General features: G+C 47.7%; 1 protein-coding gene and 1 non-coding gene across 3 annotated transcripts; one reads left to right on the forward strand and one right to left on the reverse strand.

Moving 5' to 3' along the window:
- Positions 1-362: 362 nt before the first annotated feature.
- On the forward strand, positions 363-23,488 carry CNR2 (cannabinoid receptor 2). Of its 2 annotated transcripts, XM_053267122.1 has the most exons (4): positions 363-860; positions 14,770-14,865; positions 18,252-18,303; positions 20,649-23,488. In XM_053267122.1, exon 4 carries the CDS (start codon positions 20,719-20,721, stop codon positions 21,799-21,801), a length of 1,083 nt encoding a protein of 360 aa, XP_053123097.1. In that variant the 5' UTR covers positions 363-860; positions 14,770-14,865; positions 18,252-18,303; positions 20,649-20,718; the 3' UTR covers positions 21,802-23,488. The 2 variants fall into 2 exon arrangements, with proteins under 2 accessions (XP_053123097.1, XP_053123098.1); XM_053267123.1 differs by lacking the exons at positions 363-860; positions 14,770-14,865 and having other exon boundaries at positions 18,033-18,320.
- On the reverse strand, positions 2,707-2,777 carry TRNAA-AGC (transfer RNA alanine (anticodon AGC)). Its single transcript has one exon. It is a non-coding gene; the product is annotated as a tRNA-Ala (tRNA).
- Positions 23,489-25,198: the final 1,710 nt, after the last annotated feature.

The raw sequence follows: 25,198 nt of genomic DNA on the forward strand, positions 1-25,198 counted from the left end.
GCCCTGAACTCACAGTAAAGCCTCGTGGTAAAGCCACGGAAAAGCCTGATGTCTGAAAAGCCTCCTGGTTCCTGATCCTCAGCTCCCCTGACTATGCCCTTTGCTTGCTCCTGAGAAGTGCTGTGTATTGACAACAGGCCTTTGACCTCCTGCTCTGTTGACTGTGCTATACGTCTCCTCCTGAACTACAGGACCTCGCCCTGTGCAGAACACGATCCATGTCTGAAGATCAACCTAGACAAGATGATGTACATTTTCCACAACAGGGCAAGTAGCAGCTGTTTCCATTGGGAAGATGGCAGGGAGGGAATCAGTCAAGCTTCTTTCCCAGTGTTGGTGATCTGAATTCCTCTACAGCTGGTTTTTTTAAAATATGTAGAGACACCAGCCCTATTCAGTCATTATAAAAATGGTTAGAGAGTGTAACTGGGGGGCGGAAGTGGGGTGTTCTGGATCCATCTGAGTGAATAGCTTTATTACGATCATAGATCAGACATAAACACAACAAATTATACAACACTCAGATAAGAAATCTGCCATACAATACACCAACAAAGTAAACGTTTTATGGTAAGCTCTAAAGGGTAGAAATTAATTGTTGGCGGATGGTAACAGCGGCTGCACAGAATTTAGCAACCTTTTGTGTGATAGAAGATTTCTTGTCTGCAAGGAGAAGTGTGACGTAAAATTCATCTGTTCGGTAACGAATAACAAGGAAGTAATAAGACTACATCGACTGACATTATAAAAGGAACAATATAGCAGCACGTGGTGGACAGATTTAATCTCCCCCGAACCACAAGGACAGATCTGACTGGCCTGGGGAGTTTTCAGAAATTTCCCATTTAAAACTGCCAATGGTAAGGCATCATCTCTTGCTCTGAAGAACACTCTCTGGTGGCTGGGTAGAGAGAGTAACAACAAATCACTGGCTGGTTCCTGGCTGTGATTGCCAAGACGCCCTCTTGTGGTCTGCAGGATGATACCCAGGTCATTTTGATGCTCAGTGTCCAAGATCCTCTGTTTGAGAATCTTCTTGGCCTGATTATATCCTAATAGTGACAGATATTTCTTTAGAATTCTTTAGAATTTAGATGCCAAGTGATGAGAGTTTTGCTAGCAGTGCTTGTATCCAGGAAGACTGAAACCTGTCGGCCAGTACAAGGGGAATCAGCCCCAAAGGGGAAAGTTGATCTTGAGACTAGTTGAAAATTGAAACGCATGCTTTGGATTCCACCCTTTGAAAACCCATTTCTACCTTAGTGCAGCATTAGAAATACATCTGGGAGCCCAGAATACAGCTCTTATAAACTTAGACTGGACAATCTGCAGTGTTCTGTAGTTGGAATAGTGGCCCAGTTGTTCACCGTACAGACATTGAGCCAGTGGTTTGGCAATGAACAGCTTTAGTGCGGCAGAAATAACTTCTCCTTTGGAGCAGAAAAATATCAGAATGGCTGATGTGCCTGTTGGGCAGTGTAATCCACATGGGCCTTCCATGACCCTGTGGCATGAAAAACCACACCCAAATATTTAAAACTGTTAACCTGTTCAATCCGATGGCCCTTGATTGACCAATTACAATTCTTAGGCTTCTTGGCAAGGACCATCACCTTAGATTTCTGAAAATTAATAACCAGGTGGTTATCCTTACAGTAATTGGCCAGGAGCTTAAGAACCCTCCTAAGATCTACTGGGGTTTGAGAGATAATAGCATCAGCATCCGCTTACAGCAAAATTGGGATTTTTACCCCCGCGATATCTGGCAGATGTAACCCTGGATCTGAGAGATTTTTGGCTAAGGTGTTTATATGCAGGTTAAACAGAGAGGGTGCCAACATGCAGCCTTGTTTGACTCCTTTGCTGGAAGTTATTGGGTGTGAAAGTGAGCCTTGGGGTTACCTCTCACCCTGACGCTGGTGTTCTCATAAAGCTTTTGAATGAGAAGAAGTAATTGCCTATCAATGTTGATATCCCTGAGTTTTCCCCACAACCTTGGCCTCGAAAGTGAATCTAGCGCTGATTTGAAATCTACAAAGACCACATACAAAGAGCACTTGGGCTTACTGCTATACTGGATGGCTTTAAGAGGGGTTTGGATAACTTCATGGAGGGGAGGTCTATCAACGGCTACTAGCTGGAGGGATATACTATAGGCCACCTCCAGCCTCAGAGGCAGGATGCCTCTGAATACCAGTTGCAGGGGAGTAACAGCAGGAAAGAGGGCATGTCCTCAACTCCTGCCTGTAGGCTTCCAGCAGCATCTGATGGGCCACTGTGTGAATCAGGATGCTGGACTAGATGGGCCTTGGGCCTGATCCAGCAGGGCTGTTCTTATGTTCTCAATAAGATGGCGTAGCACTAAGGAATGATCCATAGTTGAGCGCCCCATTCTAAAACCAGCCTCTTCATCCCCCAAGATGTCTTCTTGGTGGCACCACTGTGGCAAACCCGCCTAAGTAGCCACCCTTTAAAACAAGGTTAAGGGAGCAAGTGTTCCCTTAACCCTGTTTTTAAAATCGTCTGGCAGCTGCTGATGCTTCCAGCTGCAGATGCCAGACTGTGGGGAGCCCGGAGAGGCCTCATCCCCTAGGAAGCTGCTGTCTACTGAGACTATTGCCCCCCCCCCACAGCTCAATATTGTCTACACTGCTTGGCAGCATCTCTCCAGGGTTTCATGTTAGGGTCTTTCCCAACCCTGCCTGGAGATGCTGCCAGGGATTGAACCAGGACCTCCTGCATGCTAAGCAGATGCTCTACCACTAAGCTACAGCAGCACCATTTCCAAGGAAGTTGCCTTCTACCAAATCAGGCCATTGGCCCATCTAGCTCAACACTGGCCGGCAGCAGTTCTCCAGGGTTTCAGGCAGAAGTCTTTCCCAGCGTTACCTGAAGATGCCGTGGGTTGAACCTGGGACCTTCTGCATGTAAATCCAATGCTCTACCACTGAGCTACAGCAATTGCCCAACAACCTGCTCCCTGAGATGACTACGTCACCTTGCTTCATGGTAGGACCGCCCCGTCCAAGCCACTAAGCCACACAGACTCTCCAATATTTTCAGCAGCGTGGTGAGTGACCCTTTGGATTTCTATACACTCCTGGCTTGATTCTTTAAAAGGGATTCATGGTCCCAAGTTCCAGTTGCAGGATTCAGGCTGGTTCATCTTGATGTACCCCCATGCTTGCTTACATACATACATACATACTGGCAAGAACTAAGAGGACGCCCAGCAGCAAGGTGGATGGACTCGATTACGCAGGGGCATAGCAAGGTTGGAGTGGGCCCAGAGACAAGATTTTAAAATGCCCCCCACTCACTGAAGCTCAGCTCATGAAGTAAAGAAATCTTAAAAGAAGCTGAACAGTGGTAACAAAAAGCATCTCTCTCTCTCTCTCTCTCCCTCTCCCTCTCTCCTATGTGCCACTATAGAACATCATCCTAAATTATATTTTAAAAGGTTTTGTAAATTGTGGATGATGCAAGTCATTTAATGCATTTCCCAGTCATGTGACTTGCCTCTGGGGGAGGGGGTCCCCAAGGCAGTGGGGCCCCAAACACTGTCTCCCCCTGCCCTATTAAAGTTACACCCCTGCGATTACAACAGCAGTGAATGCACCACTGAGAGACCTAAAAGGCCAAGTTGAAGGCAGATTATCCTGGAAAGAATCTATCTATGTGGTTGCTAAGAGTCGACACCAACTTGACGGCACTTATCAATCAGCAAGAACTAGAAATGTAAGCTTCGGAGGTGCATTTGCATGCATAGTGGTGGGGACATCACTTGCACCCCCCTAAAAAAAAAGAATCAGTGCAGGCTGGCATGCAAAATGAAGTCTGGACAGACATTCTCAATCCGTTGGCTGTTCTTTCTCTCTGCTTTGATCGATATTTTACTACCAGGTCAGTATTAGGTAGGGCCTTCCTTCCATTGTTTAAATTCTATGGCCATCGGGTTATTAGCTGAACAAACAGGTGGGTGACTGAAGCAGTTGCTGCCCAAGGCGGAGAATTATGTTGGCTATATGGCTAAAATTCTCTTCCAAGAGCTGAAATGCCTTAGTGATTAGTCCTGCTGCTAGCCTGAGTCCCAGGCTTTTGCCATTTAACCAAGCCTGGTCATTTGTCCTACTGACAGTAATGGGCTTTATTGGGTTACTATTTGTGAAGTTTGTTTTGATGCCTGCTAGAGGTTACTGCACTCTAGGGGTGTGCACGGAACCGCCAACTGTGGTCTGGCACTGGGGTGGGGGTGTCGCTTTAAGAGCGGCGGGAGGGTTTACTTACCCCTCCCGCCGCTTTCCCGCTTGCCACCGTAAACATACGAGTAATTGGGGTGGCAGGATACCTCCCTGCCGCCCCTTCCCCGACGTTACTTGCAAAACCTCCCAGAAGTGCATTGCGCGCCTGCACGCACGTCACAGTGACGTGAAGCGCGCGCTTGTCTCTGTGACGTGCGCGCGCAATGCACTCCTGGGAGGTTTTGCAAGTAACGTCGGGGAAGGGGCGGCCCAATTACTCGTATGTTTACAGCGGCAAGCGGGAAAGGGGTGGGAGGGGTAAGTAAATCCTCCCGCCGCTCTTAAAGCGACCCCCCCAATCCGAACCACCCAGGTCCGGACTGGTCCAGACCGGTCCGGAGGCCTTTTCAATGGCTTCCGGACCGGTCCGGGTCCATCCCTACTGCACTCCTGTGCACTCTTTCTAGGGAATCATGTTCCATCAAACTCCATGACTCTTACTTCTGATCAAATATTTATTTATTTATGTTTATGTTTATGAGCACCCAGAATGTTGGGGGGCAATATGCTAAATTATTGTAAACCGCTTAGAGAGCTTCCAGCTATAAAGCGGTATATAAATGTAAGTGCTATTGCTATTGCTATTGCTATTATTTATGTTTATTCATCAAACTTATATACCGCCCAAACATTCGTCTCTGGGTGGTTAACATAAAACAATTAAAGCACATATAAAAGTTAAAACAAATCAACAGTTTAAAATCAACCATAAAATTAAAACAGACATTTTTTAAAAAGCTGAGAAAGCTTTTCAATATGCTTAGGATCTGGCTTAGGAATATGCTTAGGATCTGTCAAGCAAAGTGTGTTACAGATATTTTTTATCATACTTTTTATATACACACATACACACACCATTATACAAGAGAGAGAAAAGGAATAGGGACAAACAGCCCAATTCAGACATTATGCTGTATGAGTGTACAGATAGATGTCTGTACACTCGTACATGTGTTTGTGTGAATGGCTATACCTGAGTTCATTTTTAAAGTGAACCTGAATGCAGGCCCTTCAAATGCAGGGTACAGATTGGAAGTATACTGCTGTACCTGCATTCAACATAACATGTGAATGACTTTACCTGTGTACAGATCTGTACCTGTGTACACTGTACACACGTTCTACAGTGTTGAACATAATGTGTGAATGAACCTATTATCACTGCATTTCTTATTCCAATGGACCAAGGGGAGGCAAACTTTGGCCCAGGTGCCAAAGTGCATACAACGTGATTTTGAGTGGCACTCACACTGACATCTGAGAGGAGGCTCCACCGCTGAATTTAGCAGGAGCCATTGTTGCAGGGGATGATGGGAGCTGTAGTCCAACAACATCTGGGGACCCCAGTTTGAGAGACCTCCTGTTCCATTGGGTTTCTTCTCCTAAGTTGGGAGTGCACACAGTTGCAGCCTGTGAAGGCTCTGCAATGTGCTACAGGAAGTCCTCAGACTTGCGACACAATTGCTTCCTGAAAACTATGTCTTCAGTCACAGAACGTCTTAACTCAGAACCCATTTTTCAATAGGAATCAACGTGATAAGGAGGGGAGTTGGTTCCTTAACCACGGTTACATACCTTATTCCCCCCACCCCGCCCCCCTGCTGCTGGCACAAAACAGCTACAATACAGGAGAAGGAGGAGAGCTGGTTTTGTGGTAGCAAGCACAAATTGTTCCCTCTGATAAGCAGGGTCCACCCTGGTTTGCATTTGGAAGGAAGAGTACATGTAGTCTCTCCCAGACTACATGTGATCGGGCTGGGAGAGACTCCTGCCTGCAACCTTGGAGAAGCTGCTGCCAGTCTGTGTAGGCAATACTGAGCTAGAGGGACCAAGGGTCTGACTCGGTAGAAGGCAGCTTCCTCTGTTCCTATCTCCCAGCCTTGTGTTGTCTAGATGAGAGCATTGCAACAGTTTTAACCCCACCACAAAGTCTTAGCAAAGACACACAGCAAAGCCACCACAGGAGAAGAGGCTGGCCTTATTTCTTAGCAGACCTGGTTTATGCACGAGGCAGAGAGAAGCAGATGTACGGGTGACTTCCTTGCCCTGGCTTGCAAAGAGTCTTCAGTTCTTGCAGCCAGAAGGAAACTGCAAGTCGAGAGGACGAGACAGATCCGAGGCTGCCCACAGTAGCAGGGGATGTGGCAAGGAGGGTTTCCAGCAAGCCTGTTCCAGAAATGATGGGACATTTCTGCTGAGGAGTGGCTGAACTTTGGCCAGTCACTATCTTTGGCCAGTCACAGGGTGATGGTAGACTGACTTTGGACTAGACTGGTAGACTGACTTTGGTAGACTGACTTTGGCCAGTCACAGGGTGATGGTAGCCCTAGCAGAGCCAATAAGGATGAGAAACCCGTTCCCCAGTGCCCAGTTCCTCAAGGAGGGCAGAAACCCCTGCAGCGGAAAGGAGAACAGCTAGAAAGCAACCGGAGTCTGGCATTCCATCCAAAAAGGAGGAGAGAGGCTTGATGATTTGCTATTCAAAAGCTTTTCCAGCTTCCCTGGGGGAAAAAGGTATCTTCATCATGAAAGCCCCATATTGATCTACCTTTATTTGCACACATTATTTATGCTGAAATTTTGCCTTGCCAAGTGGAAAGGCATTCATACAGATTCATCATGTTGCTCTTGCCTGCCTCTTTTCTTTCTTCCCTCCTTCCCTCTGCTGTCTTTCTCAGCTAAAAATCGAGATTTCATGCTCCTTGGGACAGGGACCTGTCATTTGGCTCTGTGTAAAGTCCATCAATGGTACTTTATCAGTTGTTTGATTGTTCAGAGAGCGCTTCAGCTGTGTACTTCACACCATTATTGCAAAGTAATTCATGAAGCAGTGTTTAACATGTTGTTGGGAGTGTGTGTGTGTGTGTGTGTGTGTGTGTGAGAGAGAGAGAGAGAGAGAGAGAGAGAGAGAGAGAGAGAGAGAGAGAGAGAGAGAGGTGGTGCAACTGTGGGGAGTCCAGCCAGATTTAACTATTGAACAGAGAGGTGATAAAGCAGGTCAAGCCTTTCTGGAAGTCCTGTTGGAGACGGAACCATAGCTTAGCACAGAGAACATAGCTGCCTTTTGAGGGGAAGGAGGTGTGAGGATCCAGAGGTTTGAGAGAGAGCATCTGCTTTGTATGCAGACGGTCCCAAGTTCCATCCCTGGCAGCATCTCCAGGTAGGGCTGGGAGAGACAGACTCCTGCCTGCAACCTCAAAGAGCCGCCGCCAGTCAGTGTTGACAGTACTGAGCTAGATGGACCAAGGGTCTGACTCGGTATAAAGCAGCTTCCTATGTTCCATGTTCTGCCCCTAGGTGCATGGGGCATTCTGCCCCAAAGCATGCCTTTTATACTACTACTACTACTACTAGTAGTAGTAGTAGTAGTAGTAGTAATAATAATAATGTGCTCCAGGACAGAGCTTTTACAATTAAAACAGTTTCTTGGCTCACATTAAATCCTTTATCCTGTGTAGGACACTCTCTTCTGCATCCCCCATGCCCCTTCCTCTCACAAAACCAAAAACCAGATGCGCACTCGTGCAATGTCCTTCTGCATGGCGCTTTCCAAACTAGCTGCTCATCAGCAGCAAAACGCCTCCGTTCAGGCAAGTTGCTTTCGGAATGTAAACAGCAGGGGGAGCAGTCTCATGGAAACTAACCACCCAAAAAAAGCAGCAACCTTTTGACGACGGATATACAATGTCCTAGCTCTATATCGCAGCAATTAAATTCGCAACAAGGCGCGGGAAATGTGAACGGCGCCCTGCTGTCCACAGAGGGATAGCAAGACTGGCTATCTGGCTGGCTGGCTAGTTGTCTGGCTAGTTGTCTGGCAGCTGGATTTTTAATTTTAAGCCTCCTAGCCGCAGTGGAAGAGAAGGTACTTAGGGGTCCAACAAATACTGCAGAAGAGGGGAATATTAAATGCAATTTGCTTGTATTTCAAGACCGACTGCAACTTCTGGCTTGTGTTGGGTTTGTCTCCTCAAAAGACAGCTCTGCATACAGTGCATCACAATGGTCTCCTCAGTGTAGATAGCAGTGGTCAGGTTTGTTGCTGGCCCTGTTCCTAATCTACACAGTCTAAGCAATCGGGTTGGGTGTTGTTGTTTTGCTCTTCTGCTTTGGTTTTTCCTGCTGTTACATAAGAACACAGGAAGCCGCCTCCTACCAAGTCAGACCTTTGGTCCACCTAGTTAACTATTGTCTACACTGATTGGCAGCAGCTCTCCAAGGTTTCAGGTAGGAGTCTCCCCCAGATCTACCCCGAGAGATGCTGCCAAGGATTAAACCTAGGATCTCCAGCGCGCCAAGTGGATGCCCTGCCACTGAGCTCAATCCCCATCCTCCTAGGATTTCTTACAGCTGACAGTGCTCACATCAGGGGTGTAGCTATGATGGATGGTTCAAAGGACCCAGCCCCCCCCAGCTCCTGAGGGGCCCCCAACTCCACCCCTCCCTATTTTCTTCATTATTTCCCTCATTCCAAGGCACCGTCAGAGAGAGGGCCAAACACGGGCCCACCTCCCTTAGCTACGCCCCAGGCTCACATATCGTCACCCATCCAAATGCAAACCAAGATGGACCCTGCTTAGCAAAGGGGATGACTCACGCCCTGTGATGTGAAATGTGTCCTGGGTTCCAAACAGCTGACCTTCAAACAAACTTTAGGAAGACAATACAGCCTGTCGGTGAGTTAGGGACTTCCTGTAGTTACCGTACTTGTCATAACAGAATAAGCAACGCCGTGAAAGGGAAGGAGAGTCAACATGTAATTCCCCCTTCCGCCAGTTCCCTTTCTCTAGGCCAACTTCTGTCTTCCCACCACCCTGAAAGAAGTTAAGGCTCAACAATAGATCAGTAGCAGCTCATCCGAATTAGTCAGGGGGACACCCAAGGAGGCGGCTCAGGTTTCTCCTCTCTCTCCCACCCTGCCTGAGAGAGCCATGCTGCCTGTAGGCTGGACATCTGTCAGGTAGAGCGCCGTGGTTAGGAAATGCTTGGAAATGCTGGAACACAAGGTGGACACCCGCAGCAGCCGTCGGGAGGGGTGCCGTGCTGGGGTTGGACAGGGCCAGTTGCTCTGTCCAGGAGAGACGCCGGACCCAACCGTTGGGGCCAGCGTCTTTAAGAAACTGCGAGGCGCGCCTGCACAGAGGAGATCATCGCAAGCCCGTGACGTTTAGGCTTGCAACGATCTCTAAACTGCACGGGCGCGTCTGGCAGTTTCTTAAAGATGCTGGCCCCAACAGATGGGTCCAGCATCTCTCTTGGCTGCCGCCGGAGGAGGGGGGAGGGAGGACTGCTCCACTCCCCCCCCCAGCCACAAGTATTTTTTTAAGCGGAGCTTTGGAGGGGCGGCCCCCCCAAAGAAGATTGGGGGGGCCTCATGCAGGGCGGGGGGAGGGGTGTCCCATGGCTGGGTGGTCCAGGCACCTGAATTACTTTGGTGCACCCCTGGGAGGGGCTGCTGAGTTCTTGGAGGCATAAAAAGGAGGGAGGTGCACCAGATGGCCGGCAGACCGGCTCTAGGCGGCCACCAAAGCTGGCCACCAAAGGGGGCTAGGTTTTGGTGCCAGGCCTTCGGGGTGGGACTGAGGTCTAGGAGAAGGTTATATTAGGGTGGGGCTGGAGGTCTGGGCTAGAGTTTGCAGGAGGCTTCACACACAGGGCTTCTACCCCGAATCTCCTTCAGTAGAGAGTGAGGTCATTCACACAATCGAAAACTGTGTTCTACCTGGGTTTGGGAACTATGTGTACTCCCAGTTTTTGATTGTGTGGAAGCAAGGTTAGAGGAAAACCTGGGTAGCTTTTTCTCCTACCTTGCTTCCACACAGTCACTTCTACCCAGGTTTTCCTCTAACCTTGCTTCCACACAATCAAAAACTGGGAGTACACACAGTTCCCAAACCTGGGTAGAACACAGTTTTCGATTGTGTGAATGACCTCAGTGTGTACATTCACTCACTGGAGCAGTTCCAAGGACCCACGGAGCCTAGCCTTGCTCCTCTGCAATGCCAGGTCAGTTCAGAAGAAGACTGAAATCATCCACAACTTGATCATGGATGAGGCAGGGAGCTGACCTGGCTTGTATAAGTCTATGACTGAGACTTGGTTGGGGGAGGGAAGTGGTCCAGTTTGGGCCCAGCTCAGGGGCGTAACTACCATTAGGCAAGGGGAGGCGGCTGCCTGGGGGCCCCCACGCCTCGAGGGCCCCCCGAGGCAAGTCACGTGTGAAGTGAGTGTGTGTGTGTATCAGCGAGGGGCCTGTTTTTAAAAGTTTGTCTCTGGGCCCAATCCAGCCTTGTTACGCCCCTGGCCCAGCTTCTCCAATCAGATTACTCTGATGGGGAGCAGGTATGGGGAAGTGGGTGGGGTGGGGTGGGGTGGGGTGGCTGTGGTCCGTAAGAATACCATCTCCCTTACCAGAGCCTCTGTGAGACAGATGACTTATACCAAGTGTATATTTTTGAGGCTGGGAACTAGGGATAGACTGTTGGTGTACCGTCCACCCCGCTGCCCAACGGACTCCCTAACTGAGTTGATGGAACCAGTCACAGAGTTGGTGTTGGAGTCTCCCAGACTTTTGATGTTAGGCGACTTCAGTATCCACTTTGGGGCTGGCTTGTCTGGTGCAGCTTGGGAGTTCATAGAGGCCATGAAATCTATGGGCCTATCCCAATTAATTTCAGGACCAACTCATGGTGCCGGAAACACACTCGATTTGGTCTTCTGTTGGGCTCCATAGTCAGGAGATGCTGTGATTTCCCCATTGTTATGGACGGACCCAGGGGCGTAGCAAGGTTGGAGTGGGCCCAGAGACAAGATTTTAAAATGCCCCCCCCCCTCACTGAAGCTCAGCTCATGAAGGAAAGAAATCTTACATGAGGCTGAATAGAGGTAACAAAAAGCATAGTAATATATATACCTATGAGTCATAGAACATCATCCTAAATTATTTTTTAAAAGGTTCTGTAAATTGTGGATGATGCAAGTCATTTAATGGTACTAGAGAAAGACATGCTGTTCTGGTAGCTCCAGGTCTTAACACTCACATCAGTTTCGGAGGATGAATACAACTGAAGGAAGCCCAGGCAGGTGCGTGGCTGGGGGAGTCAGTCATGTGACTTGCCTCTGGGGGGGGCAAGGCAGTGGGCCCCCAGATAACTGTCTCCCCTTGCCCTATGATAGTTACACCCCTGGACGGACCACTGCCTGCTTCACAGCCACAACCCACCCCTGCAGGGGTGGTGGACCTATTAGGATGGCCCACCCGAGAAGGCTGCTGGATCCAGTAGGATTCCAAAAAAGCCTTGGAGGGTTTTAATGTTGGTGCTGCCAGTGAGTCTGTCGAGGCCCTGGTGGGAACCTGGAATATGGAACTCACCAGGGCAAGAGACACAATTGCTCCTAAGCGTCCCTTCCAACCTGCTTCAAAAATGGCCCCTTGGTATACAGAGGAGTTGCGGGGGCTGAAGCATCAGAGTAGGTGTGACTGGAACACAAGTGGAGGGAAACCTGGCTCAAATTTGACAGGACACAGCACTGGATCCATTTGAAGGTTTATGTGGCATGCGGCAAAAAACCAATTTTGGTCTGCATGAATTGTGCCTGCAAATTTGCATTCAGCAGAGCTATCCCGGGTTGTGAGGAGTTTAATTTCTGCTCTTTCTGTTTGGAATCAGTCCCCGGAGAATTTGTTCTGCTGTAAAGCTTTTAATGGGTTCTTTGCGGATAAGATCTCCTGTATTCTGGGCTGACTTGGACTCCACTATTTCTGCAAGGGTTATGAAGGGGGTGTTCAGCAATCCCTCTTGCAGTATTATGCTGGATCAGTTTCAATCTGTGATTTCTGAGGATGTGGACAAGCTGCTTAGGGCGGTGCGGCCTACCACCTGTTAGCAATAGCAATAGCACTTACATTTATATACCGCTCTATAGCCGAAGCTCTCTAAGCAGTTAAAATGATTTAGCATATTGCCCCCAACATTCTGGGTACTCATTTTACCGACCTCGGAAGGATGAAAGGCTGAGTCAACCTTGAGCCCCTGGTCAGGATCGAACTTGTAACCTTCTAGTTACAGGGCGGCAGTTTTACCACTGCGCCACCAGGGGCTGTTCTCTGGATCCTTGCCCGACTAACAGGAGGATAGCTAGTCTTGTGGTAGCAAGCATGACTTGTCCCCTTAGCTAAGCAGGGTCCACCCTGGTTGCATATGAATGGGAGACTAGAAGTGTGAGCACTGTAAGATATTCCCCTTAGGAGATGGGGCTGCTCTGGGAAGAGCATCTAGGTTCCAAGTTCCTTCCCTGGCATCTCCAAGATAGGGCTGAGAGATTCCTGACTACAACCTTGGAGATCTGTGTAGACAGTACTGTGTAGACAGTACTGAGCTGGATGGGACAATGGCCTGACTCAGTATATGGCAGCTTCCTGTGTTCCTACAACTTGGCTGCTTCTATCTAGCAAGGAGATTGTTGGAGGTGGCCTCGTTAATATCATTCATGCATCGCTGAGGCGGTACGCCCTGGTTTGAAGGAGGGGCAATAGTTAGACCACTTCTTAAGAAACCTTCCCTGGATCCCTTAGCGATGGCTAGTTACAGGCCAGTCTCCAATCTCCCATGGTTGGGCAAGGTGACTGAGAGAGTGGTGGCCTACCAACTCCAGACAGTTTTGGAGAAAACGGATTATCTAGACCCATTTCAAACTGGCTTTAGAGATGGCTATGGCGTTGAGACGGCTCCATTCTGTCACCAATGCTTTTTAATATCGACATGAAACCGCTGGGTGAGATCATCAGATTTGGTGCAGGGTGTTATCAGGATGCTTGTCATCTATTTCTCCTTGTCATCACCACCACCACCACCATCATCAGGAAATGGCATTCATTCCCTAAATGCCTGCCTACAGGCAGTAATGGGCGGAGGTGCTCATTGTAGGCACTCAGAATCTGAAGGATGAGTTAGATCTTCCTGTCCTGGGTGAGGGTTACACTCCCCCAAAAGGAACAGGTATGCAGCTTGGGAGTACCCTTGGACCCAAGCCTCACCCTGGTATCTCAGGTGGAGGCTATGGCCAGGAGTGCCTTCCAACAGCTTTGGTTGATTCACCAGCTGCGTCCATTCCTTGAAGAGAACAATCTCAAAACAGTGGTGCATCAGCTGGTAACCTCCAGGCTTGACTATTGCAATGCGCTCTACGTGGGGCTGCCTTTGTACGCAGTTTGGAAACTTAAGTTAGTTCAAAAACCAGCAGCCAATCTCTCAAAAACCATTGCTTCTCTCCAACCATCAATTTTCTGCTAAACAAGCCTCAAGCTAAACCTCCCTGCCTCTGGACCTAAGAGGTAGGGAGAGAGAAAGAGCATCCGAAGGCTGCCTGTTTGCTTAAGGAATCAAGTGGCCAGCTGGATCTTCGATTTTGACAGCCGATGACGATGGCGAGAGGGAAGCCTTCTTGGATACAATTGGGACAGATGGGACATTCTCCTTTTGTGCTGACCCCCCCCTCCAACGCCCCCCCGCCACGCTCCCAGCAAACGTGATGGTTGTTGGTCCCTGCATTAAACAGCATTCTGTGCAATGCCCTCTGCATCTGTGAGAGCCCTCTTTGACATTTCTTTCCCTGTCTCCAAGGAAGTAGCTTTGATAGCCTATAGAAGACCAACTAGAAGACACACACATCCCCAACACACACACAGCTCTGGCGCTTGGGGGAGACTATCTGCGTAGATGGATGGGTGGGTGCGTGGGTGGATAGATAGAACTAGGCTCCATGATCAACCAGAAACAAATTTGGAACTTCACCATTAGTTCGACAGTGTTTTCCCTGAGATCATAGTTTTGACAGTGAACTATATAACTATATAAATTTAGTTATATTTGTATATATATAGTTATAGATATAAATATATATATAGTTATAGATATAAATATAACTATATAGTAATAGATATAAATATAACTATATAAATATTCACCATATTCATATTGGGGGTGTGAGTGTGAGTGCACTATATATTGTGAAATGTTTAAATCAATCAACCAACCAACCAACCAACCAACCAACCAACCAACCAATCAATCAGCGAGGGGCCCATTGTAAAACCTCGTCTCTGGGCCCACTCCAACCTTGGTATGCTCCTGCTTTTGCAGTGGCCACTTTGACGGAGCTGCCCCATTCCTTCCCATCCTGCCACCTGCGTTTTCACCAGAGTAGCTGCTTTCATTTCAAGGGTCACTTACTTGGAGAAAACCAGACACCATCAAGAACCAGACACGATGGCACGTCACGAAAACCTCCGGCAGGCCAGCACAAGACGTTGACACGAAAACCTCCAGCCAGCTGGCAGCCTACTGCATCTTCCGCTCCATCCCTCTGCCCCGTCCCCACCATGATTCGTCTTTCTTGCTAGCTTCTGTCTTCTTTGTGGCTGTTGTTTTGTGGTCTTCAGCTCTTCCGACTTCTCGTCTCCCTGCAGGCTACCATCTCACCTTCCAGGGCCGTTAAGCCACATTCAGGCCACGTTTCTGTGGCTCTCTCAGTGGCAGTGAGGAAACTGGAGGACATCGCTCAGGTACGTCCTTGACACAGTTTTGCTTTAGAGATGTAAAATTACATCCTTGAATCTGCCATTGGAAGCAACAGTGTAAAAACGGCATCCAATCTTTCGAAAGTACGTTGTGGGGAGCAAATGTGTTGTCACATCTGGGGACTATACACACATGCCTGGGAAGCTGTAGCCTACAGCAGGCCTTTTCTAAATTAACAGTCTTTATCTATAAGAAATGCACAGTTCTTGCAGAGGAGATTCAGATACCTTTCCTCAAGATAATGGTAGGGATCCCAAGTGATCTCTCATTTTTAAAGGGACTGCAAATCTTACCTTTTATGGATTAGGCCAGGGCGTGCCCAACCTGTGGTACTCCAGATGTGGCTGAACTACAACTCCCATCACCCCCTGCCACAGTTTACTGTGGCTGGGGAATAATAGGAGTTGCGGTTCAGCCCCATCTGAAGTACCACAGGTTGGGACCGCCCCTGGATTAGACAAATGTAGGATTGGAGAGACCTGACTCGGCAGCAGGGAGAGCTGGTCTTGCGGTAGTGAGCATGCATTAATTGTCCCTTTTGCTAAGCAGGCTCTGCCCTGGTTTCCATTTGGATGGGTGACTACATGCGCGCACTGTCGGCTGTAAGATATTCCCCTTAGGGGATGAAGCCATAGCTCAGTGGTAGAGCACCTGCTTGAATGAAGAAGGCCCCAGGTTTAATCCTTGATATCTCCAGGCAGGGCTGGGAGAGACTGCTACCTGAAATCTTGGAGAGCTGCTGCCAGTCAGTGTAGACCAGGGATTCTCAGCGTTGTGTCCCCAGATGTTATTGGACTTCAACTCCCATAATCCCCAGCCAAAGGCCAATATATGGTGAAGTCCAATAACATCTGGAGACTCAGCGTTGAGAATCCCTGGCTGTAGACAATACCAAGCTAGATGGACCAATGGTCTGACTCGGTATATGGCAGCTTCCCATGTTCTTAGAAGACCACAAGTTGACCAGGAGCCAGTAATCTAATGCAGGGATCAAGAGAAGTGATCCTCCCACTCTGTTGTGTGCTGGTCAAACCACACTTCAAATACTACATCAAATTCTGGGCAGTGCATTTGAAAAAGGAGACCGAGGAACTGCAACCGGTTCAGAGACAGGCAATACAGATGGTGGGCAGGGGGCAGGCTGGTCTGGAAAGGCAGTGAGGAACAATGAAAAGAGCTGGGCATATGCAGCCTGAAGAAAAGATGACTATGGGGAGATGTAACAGCCGTTTTCACATTTCTGAAGTGCTGCCACATAGAGCAAAGGACAGACCGGTTCTCTGTTGCTCCTGAGAGGAGGACTAGGACCCAGAGTTCAAATCCAAAGGGAAGTAGGTTCCGACTAGACCAGAGAAGGGCAAACCTGGCTCTCCAGCTGTTGTTGAACTACAACTCCCATAATCCCCAGCCAGTGGCAGGGGAAGATGGGAGTTGTAGTTCAACAACTGCTGGAGGGCCCAGCTTGCCCATCCCTGGACCAGACATTAGGAGGATTTTCCCAAGAGTAGGAGCTCCTCAGCAGTGGAATGGTCTGCTTTGTGCAGTGGTGGGCTCTTCTGTGCGGGAGGTTGTCAAACAGAGGCTAGATGGTCATCTGTGTGGGGTACCGGAGTAGATTCCTACAGGGAGTTGGACTAGATGTCCTCCAGGATACCTTCCACCTATGACTGCAAGGGCAGAACTGCACATCACAAGAAACACAGCACTGCTGCTGAAAACAGCACCCCTCTGTGAGTTTTCTTCAGTAACCATGTGAGCTCCTTGGAGGAAGAGCAGGATATAAAAATTAAAATAAAATAAAATAAAAAGGTAAAGAAGGAAATTCCATGGTGGAATGAATGGGACTTCTCATAGGCAAGGTGGCTCCGAATCCCAGTTGCAGGGGAGCAACAGCAGGAGAGAGGGCATGCCCTCAGCTCTTGCCTGTGGGCTTCTCAGAGGCATCTGGTGGGCCACTGTGGGAAACTGGATGCTGGACTGGACAGGCCTCCTCAGGACTGACCCAGCAGGGCTATCCTTATGCTCTTAACTTTACTGCCCCTGCTACAGGGGCAGGAAAGGGATTAAAAAACCAGCCGCCCCCAAACCTTCAGTTTATGATGGGAATGAAGATGCTTTCAATTTTCAGTTATGCTTTAAAAGATGTGTTAAGGTGCCCATCTTAACTTCTGTGCCATATAAGCTGTAAACACTTCAGGCTGGTTCAAACTCTTCAGTCTAGTTAGGGTGGGGGGATGCATCCACTCCTACCCAAGTTAGGGAGCTGTGCATACTCCCATCTTCCTCTGACCATGAGTAAAAAAGCAAGGTAGGAGGGAGAGGGAATGACTGTCTGCTAAGCAGACAAGAGGGGTCTGTCCTTCCCAGCGGCTGTACCCTACCCAGCACAAGGTAGGGAGAAAAGCCCGCCAACCCAGCTGCATGCAGAAGGTTCCAAGTTCCTTCCCTGGCAGCATCCCCAAGACAGGGAAGAGATAGACTCCTGCCTGCAGCCTTGGAGAAGCTGCTGCCAGTCTGTGAAGACAATACTGAGCCAGATGGACCCATGCTGGTCTGACATAACAAGAAGGCTGCTTCCTATGTTCCTATGCTTAGCAGACAATCACTTCCTCACCCTCCTACCTTGCATTTTACACACAGACGATCGGGAAATGGGGGCTTGCACAGCTCCTGAACTTGGGTAGGGCAGGGCATGCCTCCTACCTTAATTAGAATTGCAAGAACAGCCCTTTTGTGTAGTCTTGTCTATTATGCTGCTTTAGAAACGAGACTCCATGCACCCACACATTTTGCAAGGGAACTGGAGGCAAGAGATGGGGGGAGAAGAGCCCTGAAGATCTGCGGGCCCTAAACCATGGCTTGGTGTAAGACTTCCAGGTGTTCTGACCTGAGCACAAGCAGGCTTATCCGTTGCTAGATTTCACCACAGGGCTTTCAAATATATCGAAGAAGGAGAAGCATGCTTTACAAAAACAGGAAACCCAAAAGAAACTATTTCCTCTTTCGAAAGAGAACACCTTCTTGAGAACTTTCCTTTCTCCTTGTTGTGTCATTGTTTTGCTGTTGCCATGAGCCATTTCATGAGCAGAACACAAAGCAGAAGTATTCAGTGGAAACAAATGCTTTGGCCATTGTGACCGGCTGGGGAAGATGGGAGCTGTAGTCTAACGACATCTGGGGGCCCAAGGTTGGCAACCGCTGAATTAACCAGCAGAAGCTTTAGTAGACTGATTAGTGAGGGCCAATTTTAATGGGCAAGGCTGGAAATGAAGGTCATATTTATCCGGTTCTGAAGGCTATTTTGGTCCTGGTGTGTTACTGTGATTTGTTTTGTTTTGTTTATACATTTCTATTCCACTCTTCCTCCAAGGTGCCCAGAGCGAGGTACATCGTTATGTTTATCTTCACAACAACCATGTGAGGTAGGTTGGACAGAGAGGTAAGTGACTTGCCCAGAGTCACCCAATGAGGTTCATGGCTGAATTGGGATTTGAACCTGGGTCTCCCCAGTCCTAGTCCAACACTCTAACCACTACACCATGCTGGCTCCCATTATACCATGCTGATGGTATGGATAAACAAAATGTTAAAGATGGCTCTTTCCTTCTAACACAGGCTTCTGCTGCTTAAATGGCTTTCTTCAGTCTCTCAAAAAGGCACCTATATTCATCACACAGTAATATCTGTGCTATCTCTGACAGCTTTTAAAAAGTCTTTAAAGACGCATCTGTTCACCCAGGCTTTTAATTTAACATTGTTTTAATGGTTTTAATGCTGTTTTAAAATATTATTTTAAAAGTTTTAAATTGTTGTACTGTGTCAAATTTTTCATTTTTGTCTTAACTAATGTTTTACTTTGTTTTTATTCTGTTGTAAACCACCCAGAGAGTAAGTTTTGGGTGGTATTAAAATGTTTAAATAAATAAATAAATAAAATATGCAAATGTGGAATTATCTCCATCTTTTTTTAATTTTATCAACCAATTATTTTAATTTATTTATTTATTTATTTGATTTATATATCGCCCTTCCAAAAAATGGCTCAGGGTGATTTACATCAAAATAAAAACAATTAAAATCAAAACCAAAACTAAATAAATTAAACAATTAAAATCATTTAAGCATTAAAATAATTAACAGTGAAATCATTTAAAACCAATATTAGAAAATTTAAAACCATTCATCATTGATCAGCTAATTGGTGAAAAGCCTGCGTATTAATTAACCAAAGCTTCTTTCCTAAACGCAGTAAGTCCTAAAAATATTTAATCAGTCGATAACCATCACAGCTGAACCAGAATTTTGTAAACTAGTGTTCCATTCGGTTCCCTGTGAATCTGAGCAGAGAGGCACCTTTTAAACGTGGTGATTCTTCTCTTTATTTCGCCGAGAAGAGCAACTGGCCCTATCCATCCCCAGCACAGCATCCCTCCAGTGGCTGTTGCTGGGGGTCTATCTTGTGTTTCTTTTCAAATGGTGAACCCTTTGGCGGACAGGGAGCCATCTTTATCTATTTATATCTATGTGAACCGCTTTGGGTACTTTTGTTGAAAAGCGGTATATAAATATCCATCGTATTCGTATGAAGCACTGGTATCTCTGGAACGGAAGTGGAACTAGCTGCCTGACCCATCTAGCTCAGTCCTGTCTACACTGACTGGCAAGAGCTCAACGTGCTGAGGCCCTAAGCTATGGCGAGCTTAAAAGGCCCCTTAGCCTTACAAAATGGGTCAGGAGTCCCACCCTGGCATGCCACGGACCCCACTCTGCCACTGCTCACAGTTACGGCAGCGTTGATCTGAAGCTGCCCAGGCTGTCTGTAACCATGATTGTGGGCATTGGTCTAAACTGAGCGCTGGTGGTCTAAGAACATTTCAATAGAATTGACCGTTATTTCTGCACAGACTTCTGAACTCAAGATGATAAATAATTGTGTCGCCATATATGTGCATTTTTGCTTTATCAGAATGATTATGTCCGTTTTAGAGTCTCCCCCCTCTCCTTTATTTTTTCCAACCAATTATATAAAATGTGAAATTTGGTCATTTTTTGGTCTTCAAGGGCCCCCCCGAATGTGAGTCCCTAAGCTGTAGCTTACTTTGCTTGTGCCTAAATCTGGCCCCGAGCTTAGCCTTTTGGTAGCACTACAGATCTGATCAGGAGAACATAAAAGCAGGATACATGTGGTGAGGTGAGCGTGCAGGCAATCACAGTGGTGAGGGAGCGAGGGTTGCCATACCCCCTGGAATTCCGGCTATTACCCGGATTTTAAGCATCTCACCCGGATTGCTTAGCCCACCTGGATTCACCCAGATTTCAGATTTCTTTTTTTAAAAGCTAAGCGTAGTTATGGAGCAAAATTCTGGGTATAGAATCCAGCTCCCTCCTCCCACATGATCACCCTCCTCTTCAACTCCTATCTTGCTCTTTTTAAAGTTTGCATGATTGCCAGTTGGGAGTCTGCACAGCTCTCCTACACTAGCCACAGGGGTGTAGCTATAATTGAGTGGATGGGTTCAAAGAACCTGGGCCCCCGAGCTCCTGAGGGGCCCCCAGCTCCACCCTCTTCCCTATTCTCTTCATTATCTCCCTCACTCCAAGGGGCCGCTGGAGAGAGGAGCGAACACAGGCCTCCTCTCCCCTAGCTATGCCCCTGGCTGGCTGGGCGCTCCTCCGACCCTGCTTAGGGTTGTGAGAACAAGCTTCATGGGTGACAGCGTTCGTATTACGATACATTTGACTTCCTCCACCTTCAACCTTTTTGCAGCCATGCCAAGGAGACTGCCAAAGAAGACAAGCCCCTGCTGAAGAAAGCTTTCCTTCCCAAGTCCCCAGGGATGGAGAGATGCCAGATGAGTGAGGTGGCCAACGCCTCTAAGTGTGGATCTGGTGCAGTGCCCATGGAGTGCTACATGGTCTTCAATGCTACGCACCAGAAGGTCATCATTGCGGTGCTCTGCTCCATCGCTGGGAGCCTTTGCCTCCTGGAGAACTCCTTGGTGCTGTACCTTATATTTTCTTCCCCAAAGATCTGGAGGAAACCTTCCTACCTCTTCATCAGCAGCCTGGCCTTGGCAGATATCCTGGCCAGCGTTATATTTGCCTGTAGCTTCATTAACTTCCATGTTTTCAAGGGGACTGATTCCTCGAAGGAAGTCTTCTTGCTGAAGCTTGGAGGGGTGACCACGTCTTTCACGGCTTCCCTCGGCAGCCTGCTGCTGATGGCCTTTGACCGGTACATTTGCATTCTCAGGCCATCGGAGTACAAGATCCTTGTAACAAGAAGAAGAGCCCTTGCTGCTCTGGTGGTGCTGTGGGCCACCGTGATGCTCGCTGCTGCCTTGCCTCTCCTGGGGTGGAACTGCTGTCGCCTCAACTCCACTTGTTCGGAACTGTTTCCTTTTGTTGACAACAGATATCTCTCCAGCTGGATTGGCTTGGTGGCGATCCTTCTGGTGTCCATCGTGTACGCCTACATGCATATCCTCTGGAAGGCCCACAAGCATGCCGTGTACATGGAGAGGCACCATATCCAGCTCGGCCAGAAGAACGCCAAGATGAGAATGGACGTTGCCCTGGCAAAGACCCTGGTGATTGTCCTGGCGGTCCTCGGCTTCTGCTGGTCACCAGCTCTGGCTCTCATGGCCTACAGCATCTTTGCCAAACTGGACGACTACATCAAGAAGGTCTTTGCCTTCTGCAGCACCCTCTGCCTGGTGAACTCTATGGTCAACCCGGCGGTCTATGCTCTACGCAGCAGGGAGCTGCGTTCCTCTCTGAGGAAACTCTGCTCCTGCTTCAGAAAGACGTCAGCCGTTTCCGACAGCAACCCAGAACCAGAGAGCACTCAGAAGTCCTGCCCGATAGAAACCATTGATGATGTCACTGGCAACACTGAGACGGAGTTGGGGAAGCTCTGAGAGCCAGATGCACACACACAAAATGTGTTTTCTTCTTATTTGAGGAGACACCAAAACCTAATTTCTAAAGCCTCAATTTCACCATTGTGGACATGGCAAAGCAGAACATAAGAGCAGCCCTGCTGGATCAGGCCCAGGGCCTATCTAGTCCAACACCCTGTTTCCCACAGTGGCCCACCAGATTCCTCTGGGAAGCCCCCTAGCAGGAGATGAAGGCATGCCCTCTCTCCTGCCATTGCTCCCCTGGATCTGGAATTTAGAGGGATCCTGCCTCTGAGCCTGGAAGTAGCCCATAGTAAGCAAGACTGGTAGCCACCAATAGACCTTTCCTCCATGAATTTGTCTAAGCCCCTTTTAAAGCCATCCAAACTGGTGGCCAATTAATTTCCCAGTCTGTGAGCTAGAAGCAGTAAAGAAGACAAAGAAGCAATTCAGAGAAACCACCAGCTTGCCAGCAATGGGATTAAAGGACACCACATCAGGCTATGTTTCAGCATTTCCAATACAGGTCTATGGCCTGGCTCACACAATCATTCGAAGCGAGATTTAATTTCGGTTACCAATATTAGAATGATTGTGCAAATCCATGCACAGGCAGGAATCTCAGATTCATCTTGGGCCATGCTTTATGCTGTAAATTCCAGACTTCGGTAGTGGGTGGTATACAAATATATTAAAGAAAGAAAGAAAGAAAGAAAGAAAGAAAGAAAGAAAGAAAGAAAGAAAGAAAGAAAGAAAGAAAGAAAGAAAGCACCTTGGCATGGGTTCGCACAACCACATTAATGTCGTTCACCCACATTAAACCTAGATTTGAACGACTGTGTGAACCACGCCTGTGTGAAGCCCTATAAGTAGGCAAAGAGGTGCCTTTCAAAGTGGTGATTCTCTCCTATTTAGCAGGGGGAGAGCAAATGACCTTCAGCAATAGATCCCTCCAGTGGTTGTTGCTGGTGTCTCTCTTGTGTTTCTTCTTAGACTGTGAGCTCCTTTGGGGACAGGGAACCAAAAGGGGCTCCAAACCACCTTAGATTATTATTATTCTATGCAGGTAAACTACTTTGAGAATTGAAAAGTGGTATATAAACAGCAGTATGTGTGGATGGTAAAAGCAAGGAAGGAGCATCCTTACTCCATCCCAATACAAACATGGTGGACCAGGATTTGACTTGTGATCCTGGCAGCATGTATGCTACCATTCTGCGAGAGCACAGAAGAAGTGCAGAATTCAGTACTTAGGAAGCTAATCTGGGTGAAAAGAAAAACAGAAATAAATACGAAGTGCAAAATGTTGCTTCCTTACCATTTGATCTTTCTTCCTAAGCACATTTCTATCAGCTGCAAAAAATACCCCATGCTTTGCACATGTGAACAATTCTTAGTCAATAATATCTCAAAAGCCAGAGAAGGATGAATCCAATTTCCAATGACTGGAGGAGAGCTTTGGGGCCCAGCATAGTTCCTTGCCCACTACTGCTATGACCATAGGAACAGAGGAAGCTGCCATATACTGAATCAGACCATTGGTCCATCTAGCTCAGTATTTTCTACACAGACTGGCAGCATCTTCTCCAAGGCTGCAGGCAGGAATCTTTCTCAGCCCTATCTTGGAGATGCTGCCAGGGAGGGAACCTGGAACCTAGATGCTCTTCCCAGAGCAGCTCCATCCCCTAAGACAGGGGTGGGGAACCTTGGCCCTCCAGCTGTTTTTGAACTACAGCTCCCACCATCCTTAGCCACAATGCGGTGGGAGTGGTGGGATGGTGGGAGTTGTAGTTCAAAAACAGCTGGAGGGCCAAGGTTCCCCACCCCTACCCTAAGGGATCCCCTAAAAGGGCAGACTCTGCTTAGCTAAGGGGACAAGTCATGCTTGCTACCACAAGACCAGCTTTCCTCTCTGAACTAGGGGAAGAACCCAGTAGGCGTTAGGAGATCAGAGGGCTAGCATTTTTGGTGGGGTTGGGATGGGCATAGGCTAGCCCAGAACAAAATGAAATGAGGGAACTGCTTGACATGTACAGTTAACAAAAAAAAAGTATTATTATTTGCAGGAAGGAAAATAGCCTTACAATTTGCTTTTCTCGCAGCTGGTCCAAAAGCAAGCAAAGAAAAAAGCAGTTTGTTTTTTTTCTGGAAAGTTGGCAATTGATAGACAAGGGCCAGTGTAGAGTCCACTGCATTCTAGTGAACTAAGTGCTTTCTGAAGATCACCCTAAACAAGCTGAAACACAATGAGTGCTGATGGCCCCTTTCCATTGACGTCAGCACACTCACTATAAGTAAATATGCCTTTTCTTCAATAAAATGTTCCTGTGTATGCATTGGTTAAAGTATTTAAAAATACACCATTTTCAGCTCTTGTTTGCCTCCTACCTTTGCCTACCAAATCTATTTAATATCTTATTTAGTAGTTAAAACAGTAAATATCCCCATCTTGATCTTTTAGGAATTTGGAGTTAAACTCTTCAAGGATTTTGGGAAGTTATGTCAACATAAGAACATAGGAAGCTGCTGTATACTGAGTCAGACCATTGGTCCATCTAGCTCAGTATTGTCTACACCAGTGTTTCTCAACCACCGGTCCCTGGACCGCTGCCGGTCCCCGAAGGCTTGAGCGCCGGTCCCTGACTGGGAGTCAACCCCCCCCAAACTGAAATCAAGGCACTCACTTCCTCAATTTTGCACATGGCACGGAAGAGGAAGAGTATCACGGAGGCATGGGACCCTTCTTGTGCCTTGCCTCCATGTGCTGCTGAGATCTTCCTACAGCTATCTTATTCCCTATCTTTACAGCTTCAAACTGTATGCGGTGCAGGGGCATGGAGGAAAAAGTATGGCAGTGGGTGCCACTTGAAGGGCTGCTGGTTCTTGCATGCTCATTATTTGCAGCCAAAGGTTGGTTGATTGAAACCCAGCTGCCTGTTGTGGTCAAGGCGCCTTGAGAGGGAACGCTGTTTCCCTCTTGCATCAGTGGGGCTTGCTTGTATGTTGTTTTCATTGGCCCCATGTAGCTTTTGAATTTTTCTAATGGCCCAACATACCCTCTCCACTGAGTAATCAGAAGCACCTCCACCCCCACCCCGCACATACTGAAGACATACTGGAGACAAATTTGTTCACCCAGGCTTTTAGATTCAGGGGTTCTCAACCTTGGGTACCCAGACATTGGTGGACTTCTACTCCCATAATCCCCAGCCATAATGGCCAAATGCCATTGTTGTTGGGGGTTATGGGAGTTTAACTGAGAGACCCAAGGTTAAGAACCCCTAATATTCCATGTTTGCAAAAGATTCCAAATTTAATTATTTTAATGCTTATATTATTTTCATTCTAAGCTGCCCAGAGATGCATGTTTGGGGCAGTATAGAAGTCTGATAGAGAGATAGATAGACAGACTTGA

Source organism: Hemicordylus capensis, chromosome 7, assembly GCF_027244095.1.
Source record: "Hemicordylus capensis ecotype Gifberg chromosome 7, rHemCap1.1.pri, whole genome shotgun sequence".
Classification (NCBI taxonomy): Eukaryota; Metazoa; Chordata; class Lepidosauria; order Squamata; family Cordylidae; genus Hemicordylus; species Hemicordylus capensis.

What these genes read in the sequence shown, in the direction of transcription:
- CNR2 (XM_053267122.1), top strand. Translation starts at nt 20,719, where the DNA reads ATGGAGAGATGCCAGATGAGTGAGGTGGCCAACGCCTCTAAGTGTGGA.